Source organism: Oncorhynchus mykiss, chromosome 13 (genome assembly GCF_057628025.1).
Source record: "Oncorhynchus mykiss isolate SJ-2025 chromosome 13, ASM5762802v1, whole genome shotgun sequence".
NCBI lineage: Eukaryota > Metazoa > Chordata > Actinopteri > Salmoniformes > Salmonidae > Oncorhynchus > Oncorhynchus mykiss.
The window spans coordinates 46640781-46667011 of NC_143034.1; the positions used below are offsets into that span (position 1 = coordinate 46640781).

Genomic DNA, 26231 nt, shown 5'->3' on the forward strand with positions numbered 1-26231 from the left:
GAGACGCTGTAGCCACTTCCCCAAAATAGTCAGAATTCATCTAAGGCAATTCAACAAATGCCATTAATGTTAACGTTTTTAATGTCGAGATCTTAGTAGCGACATTTTACATTATCTGCATTTTCCGTTAGGGAACGCCTACTTTGAAGTCCGCGTGTGCATTACTCAATTCGCCCTTGCACGCTTCCTAAATAATGCGACTTTTTAAAACGTTTGCAAATGGTAAAAAGTCTACAAACCATAGTCCACTCAAAACAGATTATAGTTTTAGTAACATTAAACTGTATTGAGATCAAATGTTTAATCGATGAGAAAATGTGCAGAATTTCGCCCAAAATCCATCCTCCACTGCCCGCCAGTGGGCTTCGTCTCACTACCATATTCGACACATGTAAAGATACAGTTAAGCTATGCAACTGGCTCACCGGTAAAAATAAAAAAAGACCTCAAACATGGAAAATCGCATAACAAGATAGGCAAACATGAGTCCATGAGAGATACATTTTTTTCCCTTATTTTTATGATTTTTAAACAAATATAAGATTAGTTGCAGCATAATTTACAGATAGCTTGTTTTCAAATAACATCTACAGAGTGAACTCAATTACCGATTCAACTGAGCACTTAACTCAGGAAGTGATGGACAAGTGTTGTGTTGTTTATGATGTGGCATCACATGATACCCATATACAGTCAAACAGAATAGTGAAATATCATTAGAAATTGATACTAACAATATGCAAATTACAAAAAAAAAACAAGGTCAACACATACAAGTGTTAGCTTAAAATAAATCATTAATACGGTATGAGATAGGCACTACATTAACCATTTATGCACTACATAAACAATTTAGGCACAGACTAGTGCAGTACTGTTGCAATGATAATCTGATGTTTGATGGTTTAATGAAAACAAGTGGTATTCACATTATGACAGACTATGAAGGACGGAGGGGGTGTGTATGAATTCAAAACACCAAAGAATAATGTACATTTCTATCTACAATAGCAGGTTGGCATTCATTGTCATCAATCTTGTCCTGGAGGCAGCTCTGCAGTGGTCACTAGCTGGCACAGCCACAGTCATAACATCAGATTTTAAACCCAAACCTAACCATAATGCCTAACCCTAACCTTACATTTAAAAAAAAAAAATAATAAGTACATTTTTACATCGCCAATTTTAAATGTGCAGCTGGTCCAGCTAGTGGAAATTGCTCAGGGCAGGATTCATGACAATCATCAACGTGCTCTACAATCCAGGGAAGGAATCAGTATTTTCCCTTCAACTGAGACATGCTGCCTGCCAGCTGAGAGCGGGGTTGAGCCCAGGCTGAGAGGAGAGAAGGTCAGAGAAATATCCTGTCATCATCAATGCCATTTCAGACACCTAAAACAAAAACCAGTGCCATTCACATAAATTACCTATATGAATGAATGTTCAATTAACAAATTCACCTGTGACCTTTGGTTCTCATCTCCTTGGTTTTTATAAACGCATCATATTATTGACTCATTGTCACAGTGAGATTCTAGACACAGTTTTTTTGTAATAAGGAATAAGATACAACGGGAAAGATTGGAACAAGGATATTTCTCAACCAAATAAAAATAAAGATACAGGTGTCCCCTTGAATAGAGAATGACATGGGACAAACAGACAGACCACCAAAAAAGGTTATAGAATAGGTCATTGAGAACTATGACGCTAACAAATAATAACTTATTATCTTTGAAAAGCTAGACTGCAATCTTCCTCTTTAGGCATTCTTACAAAAACAAAAGCGCTGGTTCATAAATGAAGGTTAAGATCAAAACCATTTTAAAGGAAGTCGAGGAAACAAAAATATACTTTTGTGTAAAACATTTTTTATACAAATTAAATAAGGTACTTTGTGAAACACCCACAGGGAGTGAGACATGGCTTTTCAAAAACATTGACACCAACGCCTCGATCACACCGATAGCGTCATTGCATTTTGGTACACCAAAAGAACATTCATTTCCAATGGAACGCTGCATTTGCCTTTATCTAACGTAGGCATCAAACTGTATGTGTAGACGGCTTGACAGAAATGGTAGCAGAAGGTGAAAGTTGAACTTTTGTTGCACACATATCCAGATGCTGCTGCGTACCATTTAGCACAATGACGCTGTAGGTGTGTTTGAGGCGTAAAGGTGAAAGGTAAAGAATGTAATGTATCTTGTTCCCTTTCACAATATGGGACAGAGGTAACTGTGGAATATATATTTTTTAGGAAAACGGGGAGTTAAAAGATTTAAAAATTAGTCTGGTTCACTCGTCTCTTCACATGGGTGACGCCACGTCAGAGCTCAACTCCATGTCCAGAGTGAGGGAGTCTGGGAAGACAGAAAGCAAAAGGGCTGCCATTAAAACAAGTTAAACCTTGCTTCACACGCAAGCACAGTACGAGTATGTGCATGTGTGTGTGTGTGTGCGGGCACGTGTGTATTAGTATCTGTCAGGACTTACCCAGCGGGCCAGGGTTGGCCTCAGCCTCGTTGTGCATCAGAGAGTCCAGGGTGCGAGGGGACATAGGAAACAGATCACTGGTGTTACCAGAGTTGGTGCTGCAACAAGAAAATACAGGAGAAGAGGGAGAAAACATGTTAACACACACATACAGATGTCATAGTGATTAGATCTCTAGGTCCTTTTCACCACATCATCACAGCTGATACACCACCATAGACGAGGACAACACTCCACATTATTACATGTACACACAGTATTACAGGTTTAAATACATGAGTCAAGCAGTTCAGTGTTGACTGGGTCAGATTAGTGACAGGTTGGGACCGTTCAGCCACTATGTGTCAATGTGCTTCCTTTTGACCAGCGTATGACTGAAGGTAGACGACAGTAGCAGAACGAAAGGGGCAAAGGAGAGCAGTTAGTTAGTGGGAATGTTAATGAAAAGTATTCTAGACAATCTAGCTTGTTAAGAAGAGCAGGCAGGCCAGTGGGCAGAAACACACCAAAACCCTCTACACCCCTGACAGACATTCTGTTCTAAAAAAGTGCATGACGTCTCACAACAACCTACTACTATAGTCATAGGTGGAGAACAGTGTAGACTGCGGAGGGGAGGACGGCTCATAATAAAGGCTGGAACGGCGCGAATGGAATGGCATCAAACCATGCGTTTGATGTATTTAATACCATTCCACTGATTCCGCTCCAGCCATTACCACAAGCCCGTCCTCCCCAATTAAGGTGCCACCAACCTCCCGCGGTGGAGAACTAAAGGAAGGACCAACGTTTGGCCTTTAGGAGTTTATCTCCACTGAAGGCACTTCTAATGAGCCCTTCAGTCTACAGCCTATCAATCCACAGCCTCTTCTCCCCTCCTGCTGTTCTAGCCCGTTCATAATGGACCGTGAAGTGGGGACCGTTTTCATACCATTATCAAGCTGTAAACTAAACGTGGCCAGCGTGGACTGATTTTAATGGGAGTGGTCATGACACCAGTACGTAGACTTAACAGGGAGTTTGAAAGGTGAATGATCTACTGAGGATGTGATTGGGAAAGGGAAGCCATCTTCAAGTAGGATGAACCCAACTCAAAATGGCTGAATACAATATGACTGGAAGCTGCTCTGGTGTTAGAACCAAGGAGTGGCAGTGAGGTAGAAACAGAACAGTGTGGGGGGGGGGGGTCTAAATGAGGAGGCTGAGACTTATTACACCATTCCCTGTCTGAGTCTCACCCACCCTCTCACCCACACATACGTAGAGAAACACACACACACAGCCCTACATGCGCCCCCCCCCCCTGCCTACCCAGGGAATATCCCGTTCCCAAGCAGCTCGCTGTCCGGAAAGTCCATGAACACGGAAGGGCACCTACGGAGACAGGTCAGGATCTCACTGAGCAATCCTCTCCAACACCCCCCTCCACCCAAACAGACACCTCTAACTATGTAATACACACATACTCATCTAATCCTACAGAGACAGGTCAGGTTCTCACTGAGCAAACCTCTCCCAACGCTGCTACACACCCCGAAAACAGTACCTCCGCCCCTGGGTTAGCCAGTATACACACCCTTCTGATCCCTCTGCTAAACTCATACACACCCACTCCGTCCCAGAATAGAGAGCACTGCATGGGCTACAAAACACCCCCCACACACACACACACACACACACACACACACACACACACACACAGTCTGTTCCCCTAGAAGTGCAAGGAAAGCTTTCTCTTTGGTTCTACTAGTGGTGTTAAAGTAATCTGTATGCTTGTCTGGGGATCGTTACTTGCTTCCTCCACTATGCTTTGTCTAGAGAGATGTGTACACTTTGCCTGCCTACAGTCCTGTGCTTCCTGTTCCACTGTCCCCAGGCCAGACCAACAACTGTATAAATAAGGGAAAGACCGTGACTAATAGTGAATCCGTCTGTCAGTTTGTTGGTGATGACTATATAGGAACGATCTGGGAACCACTCTTCCAGGGTAAAACTCCCACCCGCCCCATCCTTACAGGAAGCCAACAAGGGGATGTTGCGGAGGACACTCAAATATTTAGTAGAAAAAAGAAAAAAAAGTTGAACATTTTGCAACATGACTGTCCCAGTTTCCATTACACAACCTAGTGTGAAGTCACTTAGGAGCATTAACTCCTTTGAGGGAACTGAGCACTAACAGCTCTCAAGGAAAGTGGATACTTACGGGGTTACACAGATGAACTTTGTCTTTAAGTATGGTTGAATGGCTGCGGGAGAAAACCAGAACACGTTTTAACGTACACACAGATCAAAATATTCCCCATCTCACAAAGCACCAACCTCAAACGGTAAAGAAGTATTAATTATGGAGGTACATCCAGATCTTCTTCCATTAACTCATCCCGCAGTTTCCATGACAATACGTTAAAACCTCCTGACTGACTCACTACTACACGGGTCTCCGAGCTCAGCCTCTGGAGCAGCTTCCGGTCGGCAGTACTTCCCGAAGGCGTCCTCCTTGGGGATCTCTGGGAAGAGGTAGACAAGCGGAGACACCAGGATGTTGGTGGCGTCCATGATCTTGTATCCCATAATGATCTCTGCAAAGGACATGCTGTTGAGCTGCTGCTTGGTGTAAGGCTCCACCGACTGGATCTGAGTCTTCCCTAAAGACACACAGAGAGAATGAGAGAGATCTGAAACCATGTCACAAGGGCAATAATGAGATTAAACTAAATAACGTGCAACATGGACAAAGACCAAATTGACATGCACAATAGAAAAGCGAGAAAGACCGACAGAGCGCCAGCCAGCCCAACACGCTGTCCTCTTACCACTGATGTCCTTCTCCACCCAGGTGAAGGTGATGCCTCCCTCCTTACTGCTCTCACTGAAGCGCAGCAGGAAGGTACCAGGAGGCTTAGGGCTCAGGATGGCCCTCTCCCTCTCCTTACTAATGAAACCCAGAATATACCTGCACAGACCGAAAGAGAGCAGAGAGAAAAAATGCCGTTTTTTTTTAATGGTCACTTACACCGGATAGGACAGAGAAAGACTGAAAGGGAGACAATTTAACTCCATTACACTTGACACTTTACACTTGTGCATTTAAGCCTAAAACCTGTACTCCTCCTCAATCCAGTTTCCCGCTATCTAGGGTTCAACGGCTCAGTATTACAGTTCTCAGCAGTGCTCATATGAACTCAATGTCATGAACTCCACTCCTTCCAACTTGGATTTTGCCCAGCTGTTCCAGTAACAAGTCGGTAAACAAACAGAAGCGACCTCTCACCCTTCATTCCACAAAGCCAGGATGTACTTCTTGACCAGGTCAATGATGTTGTCCAGCCATACCCAGAAAGAGAAGCCTTTACCCACCATGTTCTCCTGAGGACAAAGAAGGATCTAATCAATTCAAACTGTGAAGCTGTTTACGATAGATAGATAGCTATAACAACATATCAAGAGAGACTGATTGGGCAGGGACATACTTTGCAGAACTTGGCCCAGGTGATCTGGCATCCAGAGTAGTTCACACACGGCCCTAGACAAACAACACAAACACATTTAGTAGGCATTGATGCCATACAGACCATCCATAGAAATACATTTTCTAGGGTGGACACTCATTCCGACTCTCATTAAATGTTCTGTGATAGACATCATGCTATTGCTTTGGAGCCATCCAATGCAGATGAAGGTAGAGTTGCAGACAGAAAGGTTCCTCGCCTAGTAGTTTCTCAGCCAGGGTGGTGAGCTGCTCGATGGTCAGGCCTCTCTTAGTGGTGGAGGAGAACTGCCAGCTCAGCACCTCCGCTACCTGATCCCACGTCCCCACCGGAGGCTTGGTGAAGAAGTTCACATTCTATAGGACACGACAACAGGAAGAGGAGGTCAAGGTGGATTTCACACCCAACCCTCTCCAAGGCGGACGCCAATGCCAAGAAGGTATGACACAGTAAAGATGACATCAGTAAGACTATTTGGGGGGCCAGAAGTTACAGGACAGCGGTCGAACGCGAGGTGGCGCCAGCCGTCTTACCTTGGGGTGGTTGGTCAGCATGTTGTACCACAGGATGGAGGCCCAGGCGTTAGGCATCTGGCAGATGTTGGAGATGACCACCACTGGTAGAGAATGGGTCTAATAGACCATAGAGAAAACGCATGAAGAATGGTTAACCTGGACGTAGGATCAATTAAGATACACACGTATGGTGCAGTAGCACCTTTTTGTCAGGCTTTCAAAACTAACTTAGGTCATTCTATTAAAGTCTGACATGAAATGCCATTTAACACATTCCTTTAATTCTATTCTTCTTTGGATTGCTGTGACAAAGTGGTCGGCCGTACGGGAGGAAAAGCTGTCGGTGTCCTGAGTGACATGGCAGAGACATGGAGTGCTTAGTCCCTCACTGAGAATTAAGTCTTAAACTCACACAGCAGCACCTCTCGCCTCGCTAAATGGTGTCGTTTATAGAAGACTCACACACCCACACTAATTTCCCTCCATTTCTCAATGCTAATGTGTTAATTATCCCGGCTAATGCATTTTCACACTGCTGTGTTTAGGGGGGGCAGGACATAACCATTAGATGAATGATTCCTGTGTCCCAGCAGGGGGCTTGGACCAGCTACAGTGATATCAGAGGGAGGAACCATGGTGGTGGTAAGGGAGGTGTAGAACAGGTCAGAGACGGATTACCCCTGGACTCGCTGCACCGGCCGGGGGTGGATGGGACGGATGATGGGGCGAGGAGATGCAACAGTAGGGAAGCACGGAGAACAAGTGTGACTACTGAATCAGCTCATTGGTATTCAGTGCATGGGGAGAGCAGAGCCAGGCCCCTGGTAGCCTAGGGCACCATCAAGCTAATGATAATGACTATTTTGTCTATTGGCTCGCGTGTGTGGCAGACCTGACTCGTGGCCTTAAATATCTCATCTCCATGTAATTGCTGCTGATGTAGGATTAAGGTGGAGTCAGGGGACTACATGCTGAGTGTTTGGTGTTGCCATAATGAGACTTGACAAAGACCACCTGGGAGTCAGGAAGCACAACAGCAACTCCCCCAAGCCGCCTGTGTGCACACAGGTAGAGAGCGGAGTTAGGTCTCACCTCCAGGTCGATCTTCAAGCCTTGGTGGTAGACCTCTGTCTCAAAGGTGATGAGGTGGAGCTCCTCTGTAACGATCAGGGAGGCCTGGGGAGGAACAGGACAGTCAGGGTTAAAGGTCGATTGATGCTACTGCTACTATCAATACTGATGACAATAGTACTATAAACTCCCAAAATGATAAGTTTAAGTTAACAGTATAGCTACAACAGTCACCATAAGAAAAGGAGCATTCAAGATTGAGTGTGGGACTCACATCACTGTTGGTCCTGCCACCATTGCCACACCTCTGTTCCCTCAGGGTCTGAAAGAGAAGGGCAGTTATCAGTCAAGCAACATACTGCACAGTATCACACTAGACTCACCACTATACTGACTAACAGACATCCACTCACCAGGTGTTTGAACTCTGCTGACAGACTGCCATTGTTGGACTCCTCCATGTTCATCACCTTGGTGTTGGTACCTAGGATGTTGAACTTTCGAGACCTGGGAGAAGCAGAGTAGAGCAGGTAGGGTAGGTTATTCACAGGCTCCATGGCAAAAGGGACATTCTAAGATTGATAGGTTAGGAGACAAAGGGTTTCAACGTAACATAAAAGTCACTTACCCTCGAATGGCAGCCACGTCCCCAGATTCCCTGAGAAACAAACAGAAGTCAATTCACAACTTCCCTGGGACTGAGTCGATCGTGGTGTTCTACGCAAATAATACATGATCGTGGGAGTGATAGACGCAAGGCAGGCAAAACTCACTTGTCAATAATAACTTTGATCTTCAGCTGGTAATTCAATTCTGGAAACTTCACCAGTAATCTGAAAAGAGAGAACATTTTTGGAAAATAACATTTGGTGAGAGCACATAAAGCAAACGCCAAAGACATCAAATAAGGCCGTTTTGTATTCAACATAGGCATCAACTGGTGGCACTGAGTTGAAACATGGGAGTCCCGCAGCCCCTCTTACCTGACTTTGTTGGTGAACTGCACACCTGTCTTGATGACCAGTGGTCTGTCTGGATGCATGGGCATACAAGGCTGCCTCTCCACCACGAACGCACTGCAACACAATGGCCAGATAAGACGCGGTGCATTAGGGCACAATGATGGAAGTCTGTGATAAACAAAACTCTGAAGCCTCATCCAATGCCCATCATAATAAAATGTAAAAATATCTCCATATTTGCCAAAGGCTATGCCATGTATCCAAAACATCTGAATATTATGCAAATTCAATCCTATAAAAAAATATCCAAACGATCTGGAGAAGCTCCCCACCTCTTCATGAGGTTCCTGAACAAGTCCACTATCTTCTCCTCCAGAGCGGGCCGGTGCTGGATGATGGGGTCTCCCTTATAGGACACCTTCTGCTGGAGCTCCTCCAGCTTCTTGATCTGCTGGCGGATCTGCAGCTGAGACTCAGCCAGGGAAGTAATCCTAGAGGTCAAAGGTTAACCTAGGTCCGTCATTATGGCAGTGCTACCCTGTTTGTTAAACAAATTTGGAACTACAATTTCATCTTATGGTGTCTTGCATTGACTACAAATAACAGCAACTTCTCCTTCTTCGCCTCTGACGTTTACTCTACGTGAGTGTTGGGGGGGAATAGACAGTGTACGGTCATGGGGAGGGCACAGAAAAGGATTTTAACGTGGAAAGTAAAGGCTACTACTGGTAACTGACCATGTCTCCAAGCGGTCCAGGCAAATGTTGGGTGGTCCTCCGATGCAGGCAATCTGCTGCCTCCTCTTCCAGTCAGCCAGCTCGTCATCTGTCAGGTTCTTCTGGACAAAGTCCATGGCTGACAGCAGCCCTGCCATCTCAGTCACGATTTGCTACAACAGAGAGGGACAACAGCACATCCTTCAGACACTGATGTAACCAGTGTTAAAGTGACATTCAGGGGGCTCTGGAATTACTTTTAAGATATATTTTATTAATCCACACAAGATGGACATCAGCCGCAGTGCAGCGCCCAATGAGCAGTTTAGGGGGTTAAGTTCCTTGCACCTGCGATATTGATGCCAGCAACCCTCCGGTTGCCAGCTCACTCCCTGCCAGCACTAGGATTCGAACCGACAACCCTCCGGTTGCTGGCCCACTTCTCGAACATCGAGGGTACGATTATATCTTCCGCATGATTATCATGTTAGACAACATGATTAGTGAATTTGTTTCACAATTCTGGCCTCAGGGATTTAAAAAAACAACTAAATAGTTTCCAGCCCCACATTCTCCAAAATTTGACAGCTATTACCACCCTCATCTTGCTCATTAATATCTAGCGCCTGACAGCAGCATGAATATTAATTTAACTCAATTCAAAATGAATGATCGAGCACACATACAGAGCTCTGCATGTGTAGTGAAAGATGCTGCTGCTGAGTACAAATGTTTGTCGGGGCTGCCACGCCCCCCTGCTTGGGCCAGACAGTTTCAGCTCGCTGCTGAGTACAAATGTTTGTCGGGGCTGCCACGCCCCCCTGCTTGGGCCAGACAGTTTCAGCTTGCTGCTGAGAATTAGAGAATGACTAACCAATTCTACAGTTTACTATTCAACAACATGTAAATATGCAGGTTTATGTAATTTACTGCACACACGTAGGAGGTTCGAGCAGAATGTCAACTAGCCTCTCCTACTTATCGCAGAAATTCTGACTATCCTGATTCAGGGTATTAGGACCCTCGAAGAAGGGATGTTGGGTCAGATGGACACTAAGGAGGGTGTATAAGGGCCCTACCCTCCTGAGCTGGTCCAGAGCACTCAGCATCTGTTCCAGCTGAGACATCTTCTGCCGGGTGGCTGCCGCCTGGCTGTTCCCATTCATGTCCTGGGACAACTCTGAGCAAATAGGAGAGGAGTTGGGTGGGTTATCTGTAGATTTAAGAGTCAGTGATATTTGGTAGTATTTGATGGCGGGCCAGAGTTTCAAAACAAGAACAAGCAAAATCAATAGTAGTAGTAGAGTATAAAATTAAAGCCTCTAACAGATTCATGTCCTATCCATAAATTCCGATAAAATTCTAGAAAAAGAAATGTAGAATTGTAATATTAAAAGTGAAACTTACCACCCTGACTTTTAAGGGTCTTGTAGTTGAAGTCAAAATCATCCTGGAGATTCTCAAGCATCTTCATCTTTTGTTCCATATCCTATAGCAAAGCAACGCAAAGCATGTCAATCAAACGAGGTATTAAATAACAAGCCTGTGTAAAACCACATATTCCTTGGACTAAACGTGCAGTCTCACCTGCACCCTCTTCCTGATGTCCTGCAGGTTGTGCTCCAGGATCTGTTGTTTCTCCGTCACCACAGTGCCAGACGGGTGAGACGCCGTTCCGTCCTGTGCGGCGGTGGTGGCGGTCTGCAGCAGCCTCTGCTCTTCCCAGAGGCAGCGGGCTACAATGCGGGCGATCTCCATGGGTTTCTCCAGGTACTTGGACTGCAGGTGCTGCTTAATGCGCCGCAGGTTGTGCTGGTAGAGCACGTTGTTCTCCTGCAGGAAGCGGCTGTACTGCTGGTCAATCTCCCCCAGCAGGTTGTGGAACACCAGCGTGGCGTGGGACTCCTTGTTCGCTGCGTACGCCCTGCATAGCACATTTTCTTGTATTATCTTGATTTAATTAACCAGGTAGGGTATTGAGAACAACCTATAGTAACAACCTAGCCTCTAATAAATGTTCATATCTCTAGTTATTACTCAAACACATTGTAAAAAAATTAATCCACAGATAAGATATGCTTTCCGAACGCAGTGTGTTCAGACCACTTGTCTTTATCCACATCGTTACGTTACAGCCGTATTTTCTAAAATGGATTCAGTTGTCCCCCCCCCCATCAATCTACACACACTAGCCCATAACGACAAAGCAAAAATAGGTTTTTAGAAAGGTGTGCAAAAGTATATATATATTTTTACTGAAATATCACATTTACAGTGCCTTGCGACAGTATTCGTCCCCCTTGAACTTTGCGACCTTTTGCCACATTTCAGGCTTCAAACATAAAGATATAAAACTGTATTTTTTTGTGAAGAATCAACAACAAGTGGGACACAATCATGAAGTGGAACGACATTTATTGGATATTTCAAACTTTTTTAACAAATCAAAAACTGAAAAATTGGGCGTGCAAAATTATTCAGCCCCTTTACTTTCAGTGCAGCAAACTCTCTCCAGAAGTTCAGTGAGGATCTCTGAATGATCCAATGTTGACCTAAATGACTAATGATGATAAATACAATCCACCTGTACGTACTCAAGTCTCCGTATAAATGCACCTGCACTGTGATAGTCTCAGAGGTCCGTTAAAAGCGCAGAGAGCATCATGAAGAACAAGGAACACACCAGGCAGGTCCGAGATACTGTTGTGAAGAAGTGTAAAGCCGGATTTGGACACAAAAAGATTTCCCAAGCTTTAAACATCCCAAGGAGCACTGTGCAAGCGATAATATTGAAATGGAAGGAGTATCAGACCACTGCAAATCTACCAAGACCTGGCCGTCCCTCTAAACTTTCAGCTCATACAAGGAGAAGACTGATCAGAGATGCAGCCAAGAGGCCCATGATCACTCTGGATGAACTGCAGAGATCTACAGCTGAGGTGGGAGACTCTGTCCATAGGACAACAATCAGTCGTATATTGCACAAATCTGGCCTTTATGGAAGAGTGGCAAGAAGAAAGCCATTTCTTAAAGATATCCATGAAAAGTGTTGTTTAAAGTTTGCCACAAGCCACCTGGGAGACACACCAAACATATGGAAGAAGGTGCTCTGGTCAGATGAAACCAAAATTTAACTTTTTGGCAACAATGCAAAACTTTATGTTTGGCGTAAAAGCAACACAGCTGAACACACCATCCCCACTGTCAAACATGGTGGTGGCAGCATCATGGTTTTGGCCTGCTTTTCTTCAGCAGGGACAGGGAAGATGGTTATAATTGATGGGAAGATGGATGGAGCCAAATACAGGACCATTCTGGAAGAAAACCTGATGGAGTCTGCAAAAGACCTGAGACTGGGACGGAGACTTGTCTTCCAACAAGACAATGATCCAAAACATAAAGCAAAATCTACAATGGAATGGTTCAAAAATAAACATATCCAGGTGTTAGAATGGCCAAGTCAAAGTCCAGACCTGAATCCAATCGAGAATCTGTGGAAAGAACTGAAAACTGCTGTTCACAAATGCTCTCCATCCAACCTCACTGAGCTCGAGCTGTTTTGCAAGGAGGAATGGGAAAAAATGTCAGTCTCTCGATGTGCAAAACTGATAGAGACATACCCCAAGCGACTTACAGCTGTAATCGCACGCCCAATTTTTCAGTTTTTGATTTGTTAAAAAAGTTTGAAATATCCAATAAATGTAATTCCACTTCATGATTGTGTCCCACTTGTTGACTCTTCACAAAAAAATACAGTTTTATATCTTTATGTTTGAAGCCTGAAATGTGGCAAAAGGTCGCAAAGTTCAAGGGGGCCGAATACTTTCGCAAGGCACTGTACATAAGTATTCAGACCCTTTACTCAGTACTTTGTTGAAGCACCTTTGGCTGTGATTACAGCCTTGAGTCTTCTTGGGTATGACGCTACAAGCTTGGCACACCTGTATTTGGGGAGTTTCTCCCATTCTTCTCTGCAGATCCTCAAGCTCTGTCAGGTTGAATGGGGAGCATCGCTGCACAGTTATTTTCAGGTCTCTCCAGAGATGTTTGTTAGGGTTTAAGTCCAGGCTCTGGCTGGGCCACTCAAGGACATTCAGAGACATGTCCCGAATCTACTCCTGCGTTGTCTTGGCTGTGTGCTTAGGGTCATTGTCCTGTTGGAAGGTGAAACTTCACCCCAGTCTGAGGTCCTGAGCAGGTTATCAAGGATCTCCCTGTACTTTGCTCCGCTCATGTTTCCCTCGATCCGGAGTCGTCTCTCAGTCCCTGAAAAACATACCCACATGCTGCCACCACCATGCTTCACTGTTGGGATGGTGCCTGTTTTTTCCCTCAGATGTGACGCTTGGCATTCAGTCCAAAGAGTTGAATCTTGGTTTCATCAGACCAGAGAATCTTGTTTCTCATGGTCTGAGAGTCCTTTAGATTCTTTTTGGCAAACTCCAAGCGGGCTGTCATGTGCCTTTTACAGAGGAGTGGCTTCCATCTGGCCACTGTACCACAAAGACCTGATTGGTGGAGTGCTGCAGAGATGGTTGTCCTTTTGGAAGGTTCTCCCATCTCCACAGAGAAACTCTGGAGCTCTGTCAGAGTGAACATCAGGTTCTTGGTCACCTCCCAGACCAAGGCTCTTCTTCATCGATTGTTCAGTTTGGCCGGGTGGCCAGCTCCAGGAAGAGTTGGTGGTTCCAAACTTCGTCGATTTAAGAATGACAGAGGACACCGTATTCTTGGGGACCATCAATGCTCCAGACATGTTTTAGTATACTTCCACAGATCTGTGCCTCAACACAATCCTTTCTCTGAGTTCTACGGACAATTCCTTTGACCTCATAGCTTGGTTTTTGCTCTGACATGCACTGTCAATTTTGAGTCTCATAGCAAAGGGTCTGAATACTAATGTTAAGGCATTTCAGTTTTTATCATTATAAAAAGCAACAATTTCTAAAAACCTGCTTTGTCATTATGGGGTGTTGTGTGTAGATTGATGCGGAAATGTTTTAATTGAATCCATTTTAGAATAAGGCTGTAAGGTAACATAATGTGGACAAAGGGAAAGGGGCCGGACTACTTTCCAAATACATCCATGATCTATATATCTCTATATCTATGAAAATATGACCCACTGAATCTAATTTGCTTTGGTATAAAACTAGGAACCATTTGGCAGGAAATATTGAAAGATATTTGCATAAGGAGCAGACTTTTACGGTAACAAGGAAGGTTGGGAACTGAAATAGCTTTTGGGTAAATCCATTTGAAGTCACTTTTTGACAGCATGACTTTTGCTTTAAACAAAACTGTCCACACATGTCTGCCAATGGAAGAAGCCGTCAGAAAGTGACTGTTTGGATCCGAATGCCAAAACAATGATATACCATGGCGGTCAGAAAGTGACTGTTTGGATCCGAATGCCAAAACAATGATATACCATGGCGGTCAGAAAGTGACTGTTTGGATCCGAATCCCAAAACAATGATATACCATGGCGGTCAGAAAGTGACTGTTTGGATCCGAATGCCAAAACAATGATATACCATGGCGGTCAGAAAGTGACTGTTTGGATCCGAATGCCAAAACAATGATATAACATGGCGGTCAGAAAGTGACTTTTTGGACCCGAATGCCAAAACAATGATATAACATGGCGGTCAGAAAGTGACTTTTTGGACCCGAATGCCAAAACAATGATATAACATGGCGGTCAGAAAGTGACTTTTTGGACCTAAATGCCAAAACAATGATATAACATGGCGGTCCGAAAGTGACTTTTTGGACCTGAATGCCAAAACAATGATATAACATGGCGGTCAGTAAGTGACTTTTTGGACCCGAATGCCAAAACAATGCCATAACATGGCGGTCAGAAAGTGACTTTTTGGACCCGAATGCCAAAACAATGCCATAACATGGCGGTCAGAAAGTGACTTTTTGGACCCGAATGCCAAAACAATGCCATAACATGGTGGTCAGAAAGTGACTTTTTGGACCCGAATGCCAAAACAATGCCATAACATGGCGGTCAGAAAGTGACTTTTTGGACCCTACTTCAGATTCTTTGAGGTGTTTGTGTTGTGCTGCCGTCGGTTGAGACACAACATGCTGTTGAATACAGGGTCGGTGTCATTTCAATCCTAGAAATAGAATTCATAGAATGGCCTGATCAACTCTATGCAAAGAAGATGTGTCGCGCTGCATGAGGTAAATGCTGGTCACATCAAATACTGACTGGTTTTCTGATCCACGCCCCTAGCTTTTCTTAAGGTGTCTGTGACCAACAGATATATCCCTATTCCCAGTCATGTGAAATCAATAAATTAGGGTCAAATTCATTTATTTCAATTGAAATTGATTTCCTTATATGAACTGTACCTCAGTAAAATCTTCGAAATTGTTGCGTTTATATTTTTGTTCAGTGTAATTACTACCACAAAGATGACTGCACCCACCAACGAATGTCAACTTAAAAATGGTCATGTCTATTCTATGATGTATATTTCCAATAGGTTTCTAATGGATGATTGACAGTAGAATTGAAAACATATCCCCATTAAGTCAAGAGTCTCTGATGTGTGTGGACCGACAACCATCTTTGTGGTACCATTTGAAAGTTTCTCATTTGAGCACATTTAAATGAGCCAAAACATGACACCCACCTGTATTCAAGAGCATGTTGTGTCTCAACCAATGGCGGGCACAACACCAAAACCTTAGATTATGTCAAATAGGTTCTTGGCCAAAACATACGCGAGTATGAAAAAAAACACTGGCGTTTACGCGGTTTTTGATAATTGACGTTAAAGGTTAAAAAATGAAATTATAAAATTGTTTGACAACCCTGTTCGTAAGCTTTTAAATTAGATTCATCTCAGCCGTTTATCTTTTCCAGTGATGAGGAAATGTCTCGGGGTATGCAAAATAGGTCAACTTTGAGAACCTTAACCCCTTGAAGGTTTTGGCATTCAGGTCCAAAAAGTCACTTATTGAACACTTTCACAATGGGAAAATGTGTATGACGTGTTCCCTGCTAACAGTCTAGCTGTAATGTTGTTGATGCTACTTCAAAATAAATCAAAACGATTGTAGAGGAAAATCAATGCCACACTGAGCGTGAGTGGATGACATATTTCCATCCCCACTAATAACAAACAGAATGAGCAAGCACAAAAATGAGCCATGTCATCCTGCACAGTGTTGCCAGCAGCAGTGGTGTTAGTGAACCGTAGGTACTAGGTACCCATTCTGTAGTGGTGTTGTGAACCACAGGAACTAGGAAAGTACCCACCAGTCCTGGCTTTCGATCCAGGGGGCGAGGAACTGCCGGAGCTCCATGGGGAAGCTGTCGCTGTACAGGTGGTACAGCTGCTCCAGGTACCTGGTCTCCAGCTGCTGCAACTGGTTCCACTGGGCCATGCTGCCGGCTGCCTCCACAACCCTGTATAGGACACACACGGGGAAATAGTTTGAGGAAGAAATGTGGAAAGCAAGGAAGACACAAGGAAGCTAGATACTAATGAGGGGAACAGATGTGATCTCTTGAGACAATGATCGGCTCTTGACAGCTAGCCAATGCAGGACGAAACCTTGAGGCCACCGTACAGTATGTCTCTACACTGAAACATTTCCAATACCTTGATCATTTGTTTTAACCCCGATTGTCTTGAATCTGATGAGAGCATGTATAGACACACACGTCATATTTCGCCCTGACAGGAAAACCTCAGAAACCAAAGACAAAAGTATCTGATGGTACCTCAGCCAGCTTCCTATAAACAGACATCCTGTTCAACTCAACGCACAGCCTTCACCGAGAAACATAAACCAAAATAAACTCTGGCCTTTGGCCTCCCAGTTGGGCAAGGTGAGCCAGATAGAAACCCTTTGGTCTCCCTCCAGCCCAGGTCTGATGCGAGCAGATTTATTCAGCATTACTAGAAAACTATTCAGACTTCAAAGTAAACAGGAACCACATCATTGATATTCATTCCCAGTTGAACAGAATGTCACTGTTGTCATCGTCAGCAAACCATTGAATTATGTAGGTCATGTAATGCAGATGACACCGTCTGCAAGTTAGCACAAAACGGTTTCTGCTCCACATTCCTTCCATAACAATGTAATTATATTTTCAAAGTGAAAGTGATTTTCCATTAACAGCGGTCATGATTTCAGTGAGTTATTTGAGCAAGCCATGCTAACCCAGGCCTGGTATTTTTCCTACATTACAGTGTACTTCCTAAAAGCCTTGACAAAATCCTAATTACAACCAGTGAAAAAGGTAGAGAACTACAGAGCATCCCCCCCAGCCCTGAGAGATCACACAGTCATCAGCAAACATCTGCCACCCTTCTCATTGTACTGGACACAGGGAGGAACACAATGTTCTCCTAGTAGCTCAATTGCACAATAACTTGCAAGGTGGTGGTTAGGCTACAACGGTCCTGATAACAAGTCCCTATACAGTAGCAAGACCATTTTTTTTTACTGCAGGCTAGATGTAAGGAAATTGAGAAAAGATAAACAGAGGAGCAAACTGTATAGTTAGGGTAACATTTTAAATCATGGGATTTGATATTTCTTCCATTCTTTGCATCCTCATATCTGATATGCTCCATTGACAGATTCAGATAACAGAACTTATCCAATCACAAAGACTCAATTCCTTGGATGACAGGTGAACAAACATGCTCCAACCGCATCTTGCTTTGCAGAGAAACCTAGGGTTGCGTCCTAAATGGCAAGATTTTCTTGTGCCTTGGTCAAAAGAAGTACACTATAGAGAATATGTTGCCATTTGGGACGAATCCTCATTTATAAAAATGTCACTTCCTCTTGTCCTACGCAGGTGAAACAATGAGTTGAAATTGTCTGTGACCTTTACTGCTTGTATTGGCAATTGGTAGATTTGAATGCAATCCTGGTTTACTTCGCCTCTACTTTCCTTACCCTGTCCACTTCCTGTCAGACTGGAATAAGGCCAATAAATAACATTTTATAATTCCAGTCGATTCCACAAATATGATGAAAAGTCAGTCAAATCATTTGTCTAATGCAAGCAGAGGTTGAGCCACAAGATCACACAAAAAAGCTTGTGATGATGTACACTGAAGAGCACCTGTGACAAATTGCAAATGTTTGCCATTGTTTGTTATGTTGCTAGCGTGAACAAGCATATACCTTTTGCTAAAGCTTTTTTGTTGTGTTGTATTTTACCCCCCTTCTTCTCCCCAAATTTGATCTCGTCTCATCGTTGCAACTCCCCAATGGGCTCTGGATAGGCGAAAGTCGAGTCATGCGTCCTCCGAAACATGACCCGCCAAACTGCACTTCTTAACACCCGCCCGCTTAACCCGGAAGCCAGCTGCACCAATGTGTCGGAGGAAACACCGTCCAATTGACAACCGAAGTCAGCCTGCAGCCAATGCTTGCTAGCAGATATCCATAGACTTCCAGACATTGCGCTAACGCTAGTTATCAATTGCACTAAAGCTAGTTAGCAACTTCCTTCAAACTGCACGCAGAGACATAATAATGGTACCCACGAGTTCACCTGACACTGAAGAAGTAGATACAATGACAAAGTATCCCTTGAAGTCATACAAAAGTATTACTGTGTGTGAAGTTAAACGCATTGTCATTACCATTTATTTTTTATACACACAGAACTGCTTTAACTCAGCGACATTTGAGAGTTTTCAAGCCCTGCCACAACATTTTAATTGGACTTTGACTAGGCCATTCAAAAACTTAAAATTTGTTGCTTTTTAACCATTTTCATATTGACTTGATTGTGTGTTTTGGATCATTGTCTTGCTGCATGACCCAGCTGCGCTTCAGCTTACAGATGGATGGACATTCTCCCGTAGAATTCTCTGATACAGAGCAGAATTCATGGTTCCTTCTATTATGTCAAGTCGTCCAAGTGCTGAGGCTGCAAAGCATCGCCAAACCACATGAGGTTGAGGTTCTCACAGCGGAATGTGGTGTTTGGTTGAGACTCATCCAAAAAGTTGACTCAAGTTTGCCAAAAAGCAAACTGGTTGATCATCAAAACTCTTTGAAGAATGTTTAATTAGGGCCGATTTCAACAACAATTTCATAACCATCGGTAATCTGCATTTTTGGACACCGATTGTTACGTGAATGCATCAAGAAGCCAAGGTAAATTGCTAGCTAGCATTAAACTTATCTTATAAAAAACTATTAATCTTAACATAATCTCTAGTTAACTACACATGGTTGATGATATTACTAATTTATCTAGTTTGTTTATCCTGTGTTGCATATAATCGATGCGGTGCCTGTTAATTTCTCATCGAATCACAGCCTACTTCGCCAAACGGGTGATGATTTAACAAGCGCATTCGCGAAAAAAGCACCAATGTGTCGTTGCACCAATGTGTACCTAACCATAAACATCCACGCCTTTCTTTAAAATCAATACACAAGTATATATTTTTAAACCTGCATATTTAGTTAATATTGCCTGCTAACATTAATTTATTTTAACTAGGGAAATTGTGTCACTTCTCTTGCGTTCCGTGTAAGGAGTCAGGGTATATGCAGCAGTTTGGGCCGCCTGGCTCGTTGCGAACTGTGTGAAGACCATTTATTCCTAACAAAGGCCGTAAATAATTTGCCAGATTGTACATAATTATGATATAACATTGAAGGTTGTACAATGTAACAGCAATATTTAGACTTAGGGTTGCCACCCGTTAGATAAAATACGTAACGGTTCCATAATTCACTGAAAGAATACATTTATTTCATTATTTATTTGAGGCTAAATTGATTTTATTGATGTATTATATTAAGTTAAAATAAAAGTGTTCATTCAGTATTGTTGTAATTGTCATTATTACAAATAAAAAAAATTAAAAAATTGTTTTAAATAGTCCGATTAATCGGTATCAGCTTTTTTTTGGTCCTTCAATAATCGGTATTGATCTGCATGGAAGAGTGGGCCAGAATTCCTCCACAGCAACGTGAGAGACTGATCAACAACTACAGGAAGTGTTCGGTTGGAGTCATTGCAGTTAAAAAGGTGGCACAACCAGTTATTGAGTGTAAGGGGGCAATTACATTTTCACACAGGAGCATTGGGTATTGCACAACTTTTTTTTTATGAAATAAATTAAATATGTAATTGTTGTGTTATTTGTTCACTCAGGTTCCCTTTAATTTAATATTAGGTTTTGGTATAAAACATATGCAAAAGTAGAGACAATTAGAAAGGGGGACAAATACTTTTTCACAGCACTGCGCCTCATTAAAAGGTGAGCCACTTTCGTGGTACTGGTTATCCCGAGTTGACCAAAGTTCTCGCTAACTCCTCAAACCAGGTACGTAGGGCTCTGTTCTCACCACCGCGGGTTCAGACTAGTGCGACCGGGTCGGTCACGTCTGCATATGTACCTAGCAGGTTTGCATGCTCAGTAATTAGTATGTTATGTTGAGGGGCGTTTTCCTAATCTCGCTATTTGTTGACTTTGTGTGATAAATATATGTCCTGATATGTTCAAATGTATTGGCCATTGATGTTTAAACTATTGAGATGTATTAACTATGGAGTGACATATTCATATTGGTTAAATATCTGCTCCAGGGTTTGTTCATTTCGAGAGAGCTTAGGCTAGAGTGACATGTTGTCCCAGTGCTCTACTGATCTCTGCTGTGAGGGTCCACTACATTACATGGTTATTTGAGAAAAGGAAAGCGAGGAAAGTTAGAGGGCACCCCTACTCATTTCACATGTTAGACATGTCACCTTTCCTCATTCCTCTTTCATTACACTGACGGAAACAGGTGCATCATCCTGCCTGGGGTGTATTCATTACGCTGATTCGGTTGCAAAATCTTTTGGTTTGGTTTGCTTTCGTTTGGTTCTTAAACGGTAAATGTTTTCCATTGCAAGGCGTAATGAATACACCCCTGGAGTGAGATTGTGCTACATACAAAAACTAGACTCAAACCACAACACAGAGCAGCTGAGCTGACTCATCATCATGTGTCAAAACTCAAACTGTCACCTTCCCATTCAATTACTTGTTTTCTTTCAACTTCCTCAAGTCATACAAAGTGCATGGGCTTAAATGGATCCCATGTTAGTTAATCAACAGCTAAGCTTGTAATTTACAGGAGCTCAAAACAGCCAACTCTTTGGCAACAGGTGACAACCCAGTCAAAACCCATAAAATATAGGTGACAAGATAGATGAACAACTAAAAAGCAGAAACTTCCTTTGTTCAACCTGACCCTGAATCCATGGGTAGCTTCTGGCAATTTTGGGGGGGGGATTTCTCATGTCTTACTCATTGGTAGGAAGAACCAGTGCCTATAAAGACTGTTGGCTTCACTATACTTCTCCATAGACAACTGAAAAAGAGCAGCGCTTTTGTCTGAGCAGCACTTGTCCCATCATTGCCATTACAGAGTGGCGTGGAATGCACAGGCAGACGACAGAGAGCCACAGAAACACAGAGCTCCACCAGGGTTAACAACACAGCTGTGTGAACAGTGGCACAACACCAGACAGGCCTGGGGGATCTCTACAGCCTTGGCCTACAGAAGCAAGTAAACATGAACTGACTTTCACTGAGCCGGTGTTGAGAGAACTGTAGGTCTCAAGAACAGGAAACATTCCGTACTGCAGCAAGGCACCACTCATTTCATCACCAGTATCTCTCTGCAGCCACTATGGGTAGGCTACACCATAAAAACATTTGTTGCATGTCTAAGCACTGTTTGTCTAAAAAAAATGTGGTGTACTGTACACTATACAGTACAGGAGGTGGGATCAGCCTTTCAAGGAATCTAGTCTGCATTGTTCAGCTAAAGATAACAATTTGACTAGAAAGCATCAGTCATGAGGGCCATGAAAAGCAGCCACATCCTTTGCCCTGTCCGTAACTAGGCATGGGCCTAGTACTTTCTATGTAACAGAAATAATGTTACTGTATCTTACTTTCTAAAAACGAGCATTGCCATGCGGGGGAACTGTTAAACCCCATATTTCTCTAACTCAGGCAGAGAGAAGGTATAACAGTTTTCTACACCTCACTACAGTATCAAAGCCTGACTCGATGCAGTAAGCAGTTGCTTCTCCTTTCAGTCACCAGGGACCAGTTTTTCCAGATCAAAATCATCCTGTGTTTTGCTCCCCCTTCCGATGTGGTCCGTCCTCATTTTTGGATGTAGTTTAAAGACAAAATGAAAGCAAATCTCTAACCGCATCATATGCTACAACACAGATCATGTTATGTGATACGATAACATTTGGTTGAAATATTGTCTTTGTGTCTGTCTTCTTAAACAGCAAACAATTTGAAATGGGGAAATTTGACACAACACAGGATCATTTTGTTCTGGATTAAATGTTTAGATAAACTGGGCCCAGGTTAAAAAATAAATGTAAAAAACCCCAGCAATTTAAAACAATGATATTTAGATATAATATTCAGGAAACAACAAGAGAAAAACACCTTTTAGATATCATAAAAGCACCACAAAAACTAAACGAGAACATTGGACAATGGAAACATTATTTGAGGAAGAGATTCCAGGAAAATGCATTACTTGATTCCAGTAAGTGTTTCCTGATGCAGTGTCATTATACCATTGGACAAGATAAGGAACAATATCAGCAACAACCTTACAGTTTTACATTCACTCGCCAATGCTATGTAAACAACTTAATGATGACAAATAGGACAATTGTATGTATGTAGGGACTTTTTCCCCACTAAGCCGTACTACAATTCATATGCCTTGCGACCGTGATATCTAAAGTACCAGTCAAAAGTTGACACCTACTCATTACAGGGTTTTTCTTTATTTTGACTATTTTCTACATGTCCGGGTTAAGGGAGGGTTTGGCCGAGGTAAGCTATCATTGTAAATAAGAATTTGATCTTAACTGATTTGCCAAGTTAAATAAAAGGTCAAATACATCTCAATTAGGTTGAAGTCAGGTGATTGTGGAGGCCAGGTAATTTGATGCAGCCTGCCATCACTCTCCTTCTTGGTCAAATATCCCTTACACAGCCTAGAGGTGTGATTTGGGTCATTGTCCTGTTAAAAACAAAATGATAGTGGGACTAAGTGCAAACCAGACAGGATGGCGAATCACTGCAGAATGCTGTGGTAGCCATGCTGGTTAAGTGTGCCTTGAATTCTAAATAAATCACTGACAGTGTCACCAGCAAAGCACCCCCACACCACCTCCTCCATGCTCCACGGTGGGAACCACACACGCGGAGATCATCCGCTCACCTACTCTACGTCTCACAAAGACACAGCAGTTGGAACCAATAATCTCATATTTGGACTCATCAGACCAAAGGACAGATTTCCACCGGTCTAATGTCCATTGCTCGTGTTTCTTGGCCCAAGCAAGTCTCTTCTTATTATTGGTGTCCTTTAGTAGTGGTTTCTTTGCAGCAATTAGACCATGAAGGCCTGATTAACACAGTCTCCTCTGAACAGTTGATGTTGAGATGTGTTTGTACTTCAACTTTGAGGTGCAATCTGAGGTGCAGTTAATTGCCGATTTCTGAGGCTGGTAACTCTAATGAACTTATCCTCTGCAGCAGAGGTAACTCCGTGTCTTCCTTTCCTGTGGCGGTCCTCATGAGAGCCAGTTTCATCATAGCGCTTGATGGTTTTTGCAATTGTACTTGAAGAAACTTTCCGGATTGACTGACATTCATGTCTTAAAGTAATGATGGACTGTCATTTCTCTTTTCTTATTTGAGATGTTCTTGCCATAATATAGACCTGGTCTTTTACCAAATAGGGTTATCTTGTCACGACACAACCGTTGGCTCAAATGCATTATGGAAAGAAATTCCACAAATTAACTTTTAACTACCTCAGGAAGACTGGTTGAGAGAATGCCAAGAGTGTGCAATGCTGTCATCAAGGCAAAGGATGACTACTTTGAAAAATCTGGGGCGGCAGGGTAGCCTAGTGGTTAGAGCGTTGGACTAGTAACCGAAAGGTTGCAAGTTCAAATCCCTGAGCTGACAAGGAACAAATCTGTTGTTCTGCCCCTTGGCCGTCATTGAAAATAATGATTTGCTCTTAACTGACTTGCCTAATTAAATAAAGGTCATATATTAAAAAAAATTTAAAAAACTTTTGACTGGTACTGTGGGCCTAAAGGCCGAGACAATAAGAAGACACAGTGGCAGAATAAATTCAACCACACCTTTGTTTTATCACAAAACCGGATAGCTACCTCTGTCCATTGAAGTCCACAAAGCATATTGCGTGTAACAAACAGTAACATGAACTACACCTTGGTCAATCAAGTTCATGTTTCCGACATTTTCGGACCAGTAAACAACTATTGATTTAAAACCAGAAAAACAATTTAGTCCAATTAAAGTAAGCTGTCCATGGTTCTAATTACTCGGTGTGTGTGTGTGTGTGTACACCTTCCTGCAAGTCACAAAGAAAACCGGAGCTGCCTCCACTATTCCAGCACAATTTCAACATCAGTGACAACTAAAAGATACCAAAAAACAATTTAGTCCAATTAAAGTAAGCTGTCCATGGTTCTAATTACTCTGTTTGTGTGTGTGTACACCTTCCTGCAAGTAGAAAAACATGTTGACTCCTTGTAACGAAAGGAGGTGCGCCAGGACCATTCACAGTTGAACTCAACGCTGATTGGTTAATTGCTTATACTTTTTTGTCAAGTGAGGCCAGACGCTGTTTTGATCGCTCTGATGCTTTCTTCCTGATAGATTCAATTCGCAAGAGGCTGAATGTAGGAAAATTATGAAACAGAGACGAAATCGGTGTTGTGTTTTTTTTTAATCGGTCATTTTTGGCCTTCCCTTGGCATCCATTAACACATGTCACTGGCTGTGTGTGTTTGTAATCCCTCAAACTGTAGACTGGTTGTTGCAAACCTGAGGGCATGCATGGTTGACGTGATGACTTCCCCAAGCACCGTTTGATGGATCAAATGGCCGTGACATGCCCACGTGAGAGTGGTCATTACAACCTGCACCACTGGATGTGGCTTTGACCGAAGTCAGCATCCCAACATGGTTGCACATGCAACTTCATAAAAATGTGCAATATCATCCTTGAAGAAATGGCCAGCACATCAACACAAGAATTAGGCATAAACGGTCGGCGTATACTATCCTTTGAAAGCAAACGTATAACCAACAACAGCTGCAACGACTGGTAGGCCTAATCTATTTGCGAAACAGTGTGATTAAACTTTTGGCGATTTATGTAATAGCATGGAGGACGTAGCTCCAGTTACTTTGCGTCGAGTGAGATTCTCAATCTGATAATACATTGATGCTGCTCGCCCACCACACACGACTATAATGTGTTTTTTAAAACTTTACTCTCATGGCCCAACCACAATATGATGTATAAATGATACGAAGCAAAGGGGTCTGCGACCGCCTACTTACCTTACTGTCCACGGGAAAGTGTCAGAAAAATGATCCCGTCAAATCGTAGCCAGCCACCACCCTTAAACCACCAGAACAAAATGTCTTATTGTACAGGACAATCGAGAACTTTTAACCAAAGTGTATTTCTAACAATCGCAACTACAGTAACTTTAGCCTACTTCAATGTCGCAGTACTGTACACACAGACCCTTAGTTTTCCAATTCCAACCTGAGTGCAGGCAAACGTCAAGAAAGCGTTGATTGACATAACTAGGATGCAACAGAAGACGAGAACACAATTTCGTCCAATCTTTGTGTAGGATATTGCAAGAAGGCGGGATTAAAGCTAAAGGGAGGTTGTGGGTGGAGTGTTCATTGCGCGCGACACGGAGGCTGTTCCATGTAATCACACTCCCTCCGTGTGTAGGGAAAATTGCATTTACAAGCATGACCTTGCAGCGGGAGAAGAAATAACCAACAGAACAGCTGATCTGGAAGTCATCTGAATTACTGGCAGTCTCTACGTCATCACAAGTGTAATAAGAAGAAATGTGAACAG

General features: G+C 43.0%; 1 protein-coding gene across 5 annotated transcripts; it reads right to left on the reverse strand.

Moving 5' to 3' along the window:
* Positions 1-286: 286 nt before the first annotated feature.
* rbtstat3 (Stat3) lies at positions 287-26113 on the reverse strand. 5 transcript variants are annotated; one of them, XM_021556151.3, is made up of 23 exons: positions 25691-26008; positions 16534-16683; positions 10836-11172; positions 10656-10737; positions 10328-10428; positions 9270-9421; positions 8865-9023; positions 8554-8646; positions 8344-8403; positions 8199-8228; positions 7984-8077; positions 7845-7892; positions 7592-7675; positions 6518-6616; positions 6205-6340; positions 5967-6019; positions 5768-5862; positions 5310-5449; positions 4923-5141; positions 4700-4742; positions 3808-3870; positions 2497-2594; positions 287-2363 (listed from the first exon to the last, which is right to left on the reverse strand). In XM_021556151.3, the coding sequence occupies exons 2-23, from the start codon at positions 16659-16661 to the stop codon at positions 2311-2313; spliced, it is 2367 nt and encodes a 788-aa protein (XP_021411826.1). In that variant the 5' UTR covers positions 16662-16683; positions 25691-26008; the 3' UTR covers positions 287-2310.
* Positions 26114-26231: the final 118 nt, after the last annotated feature.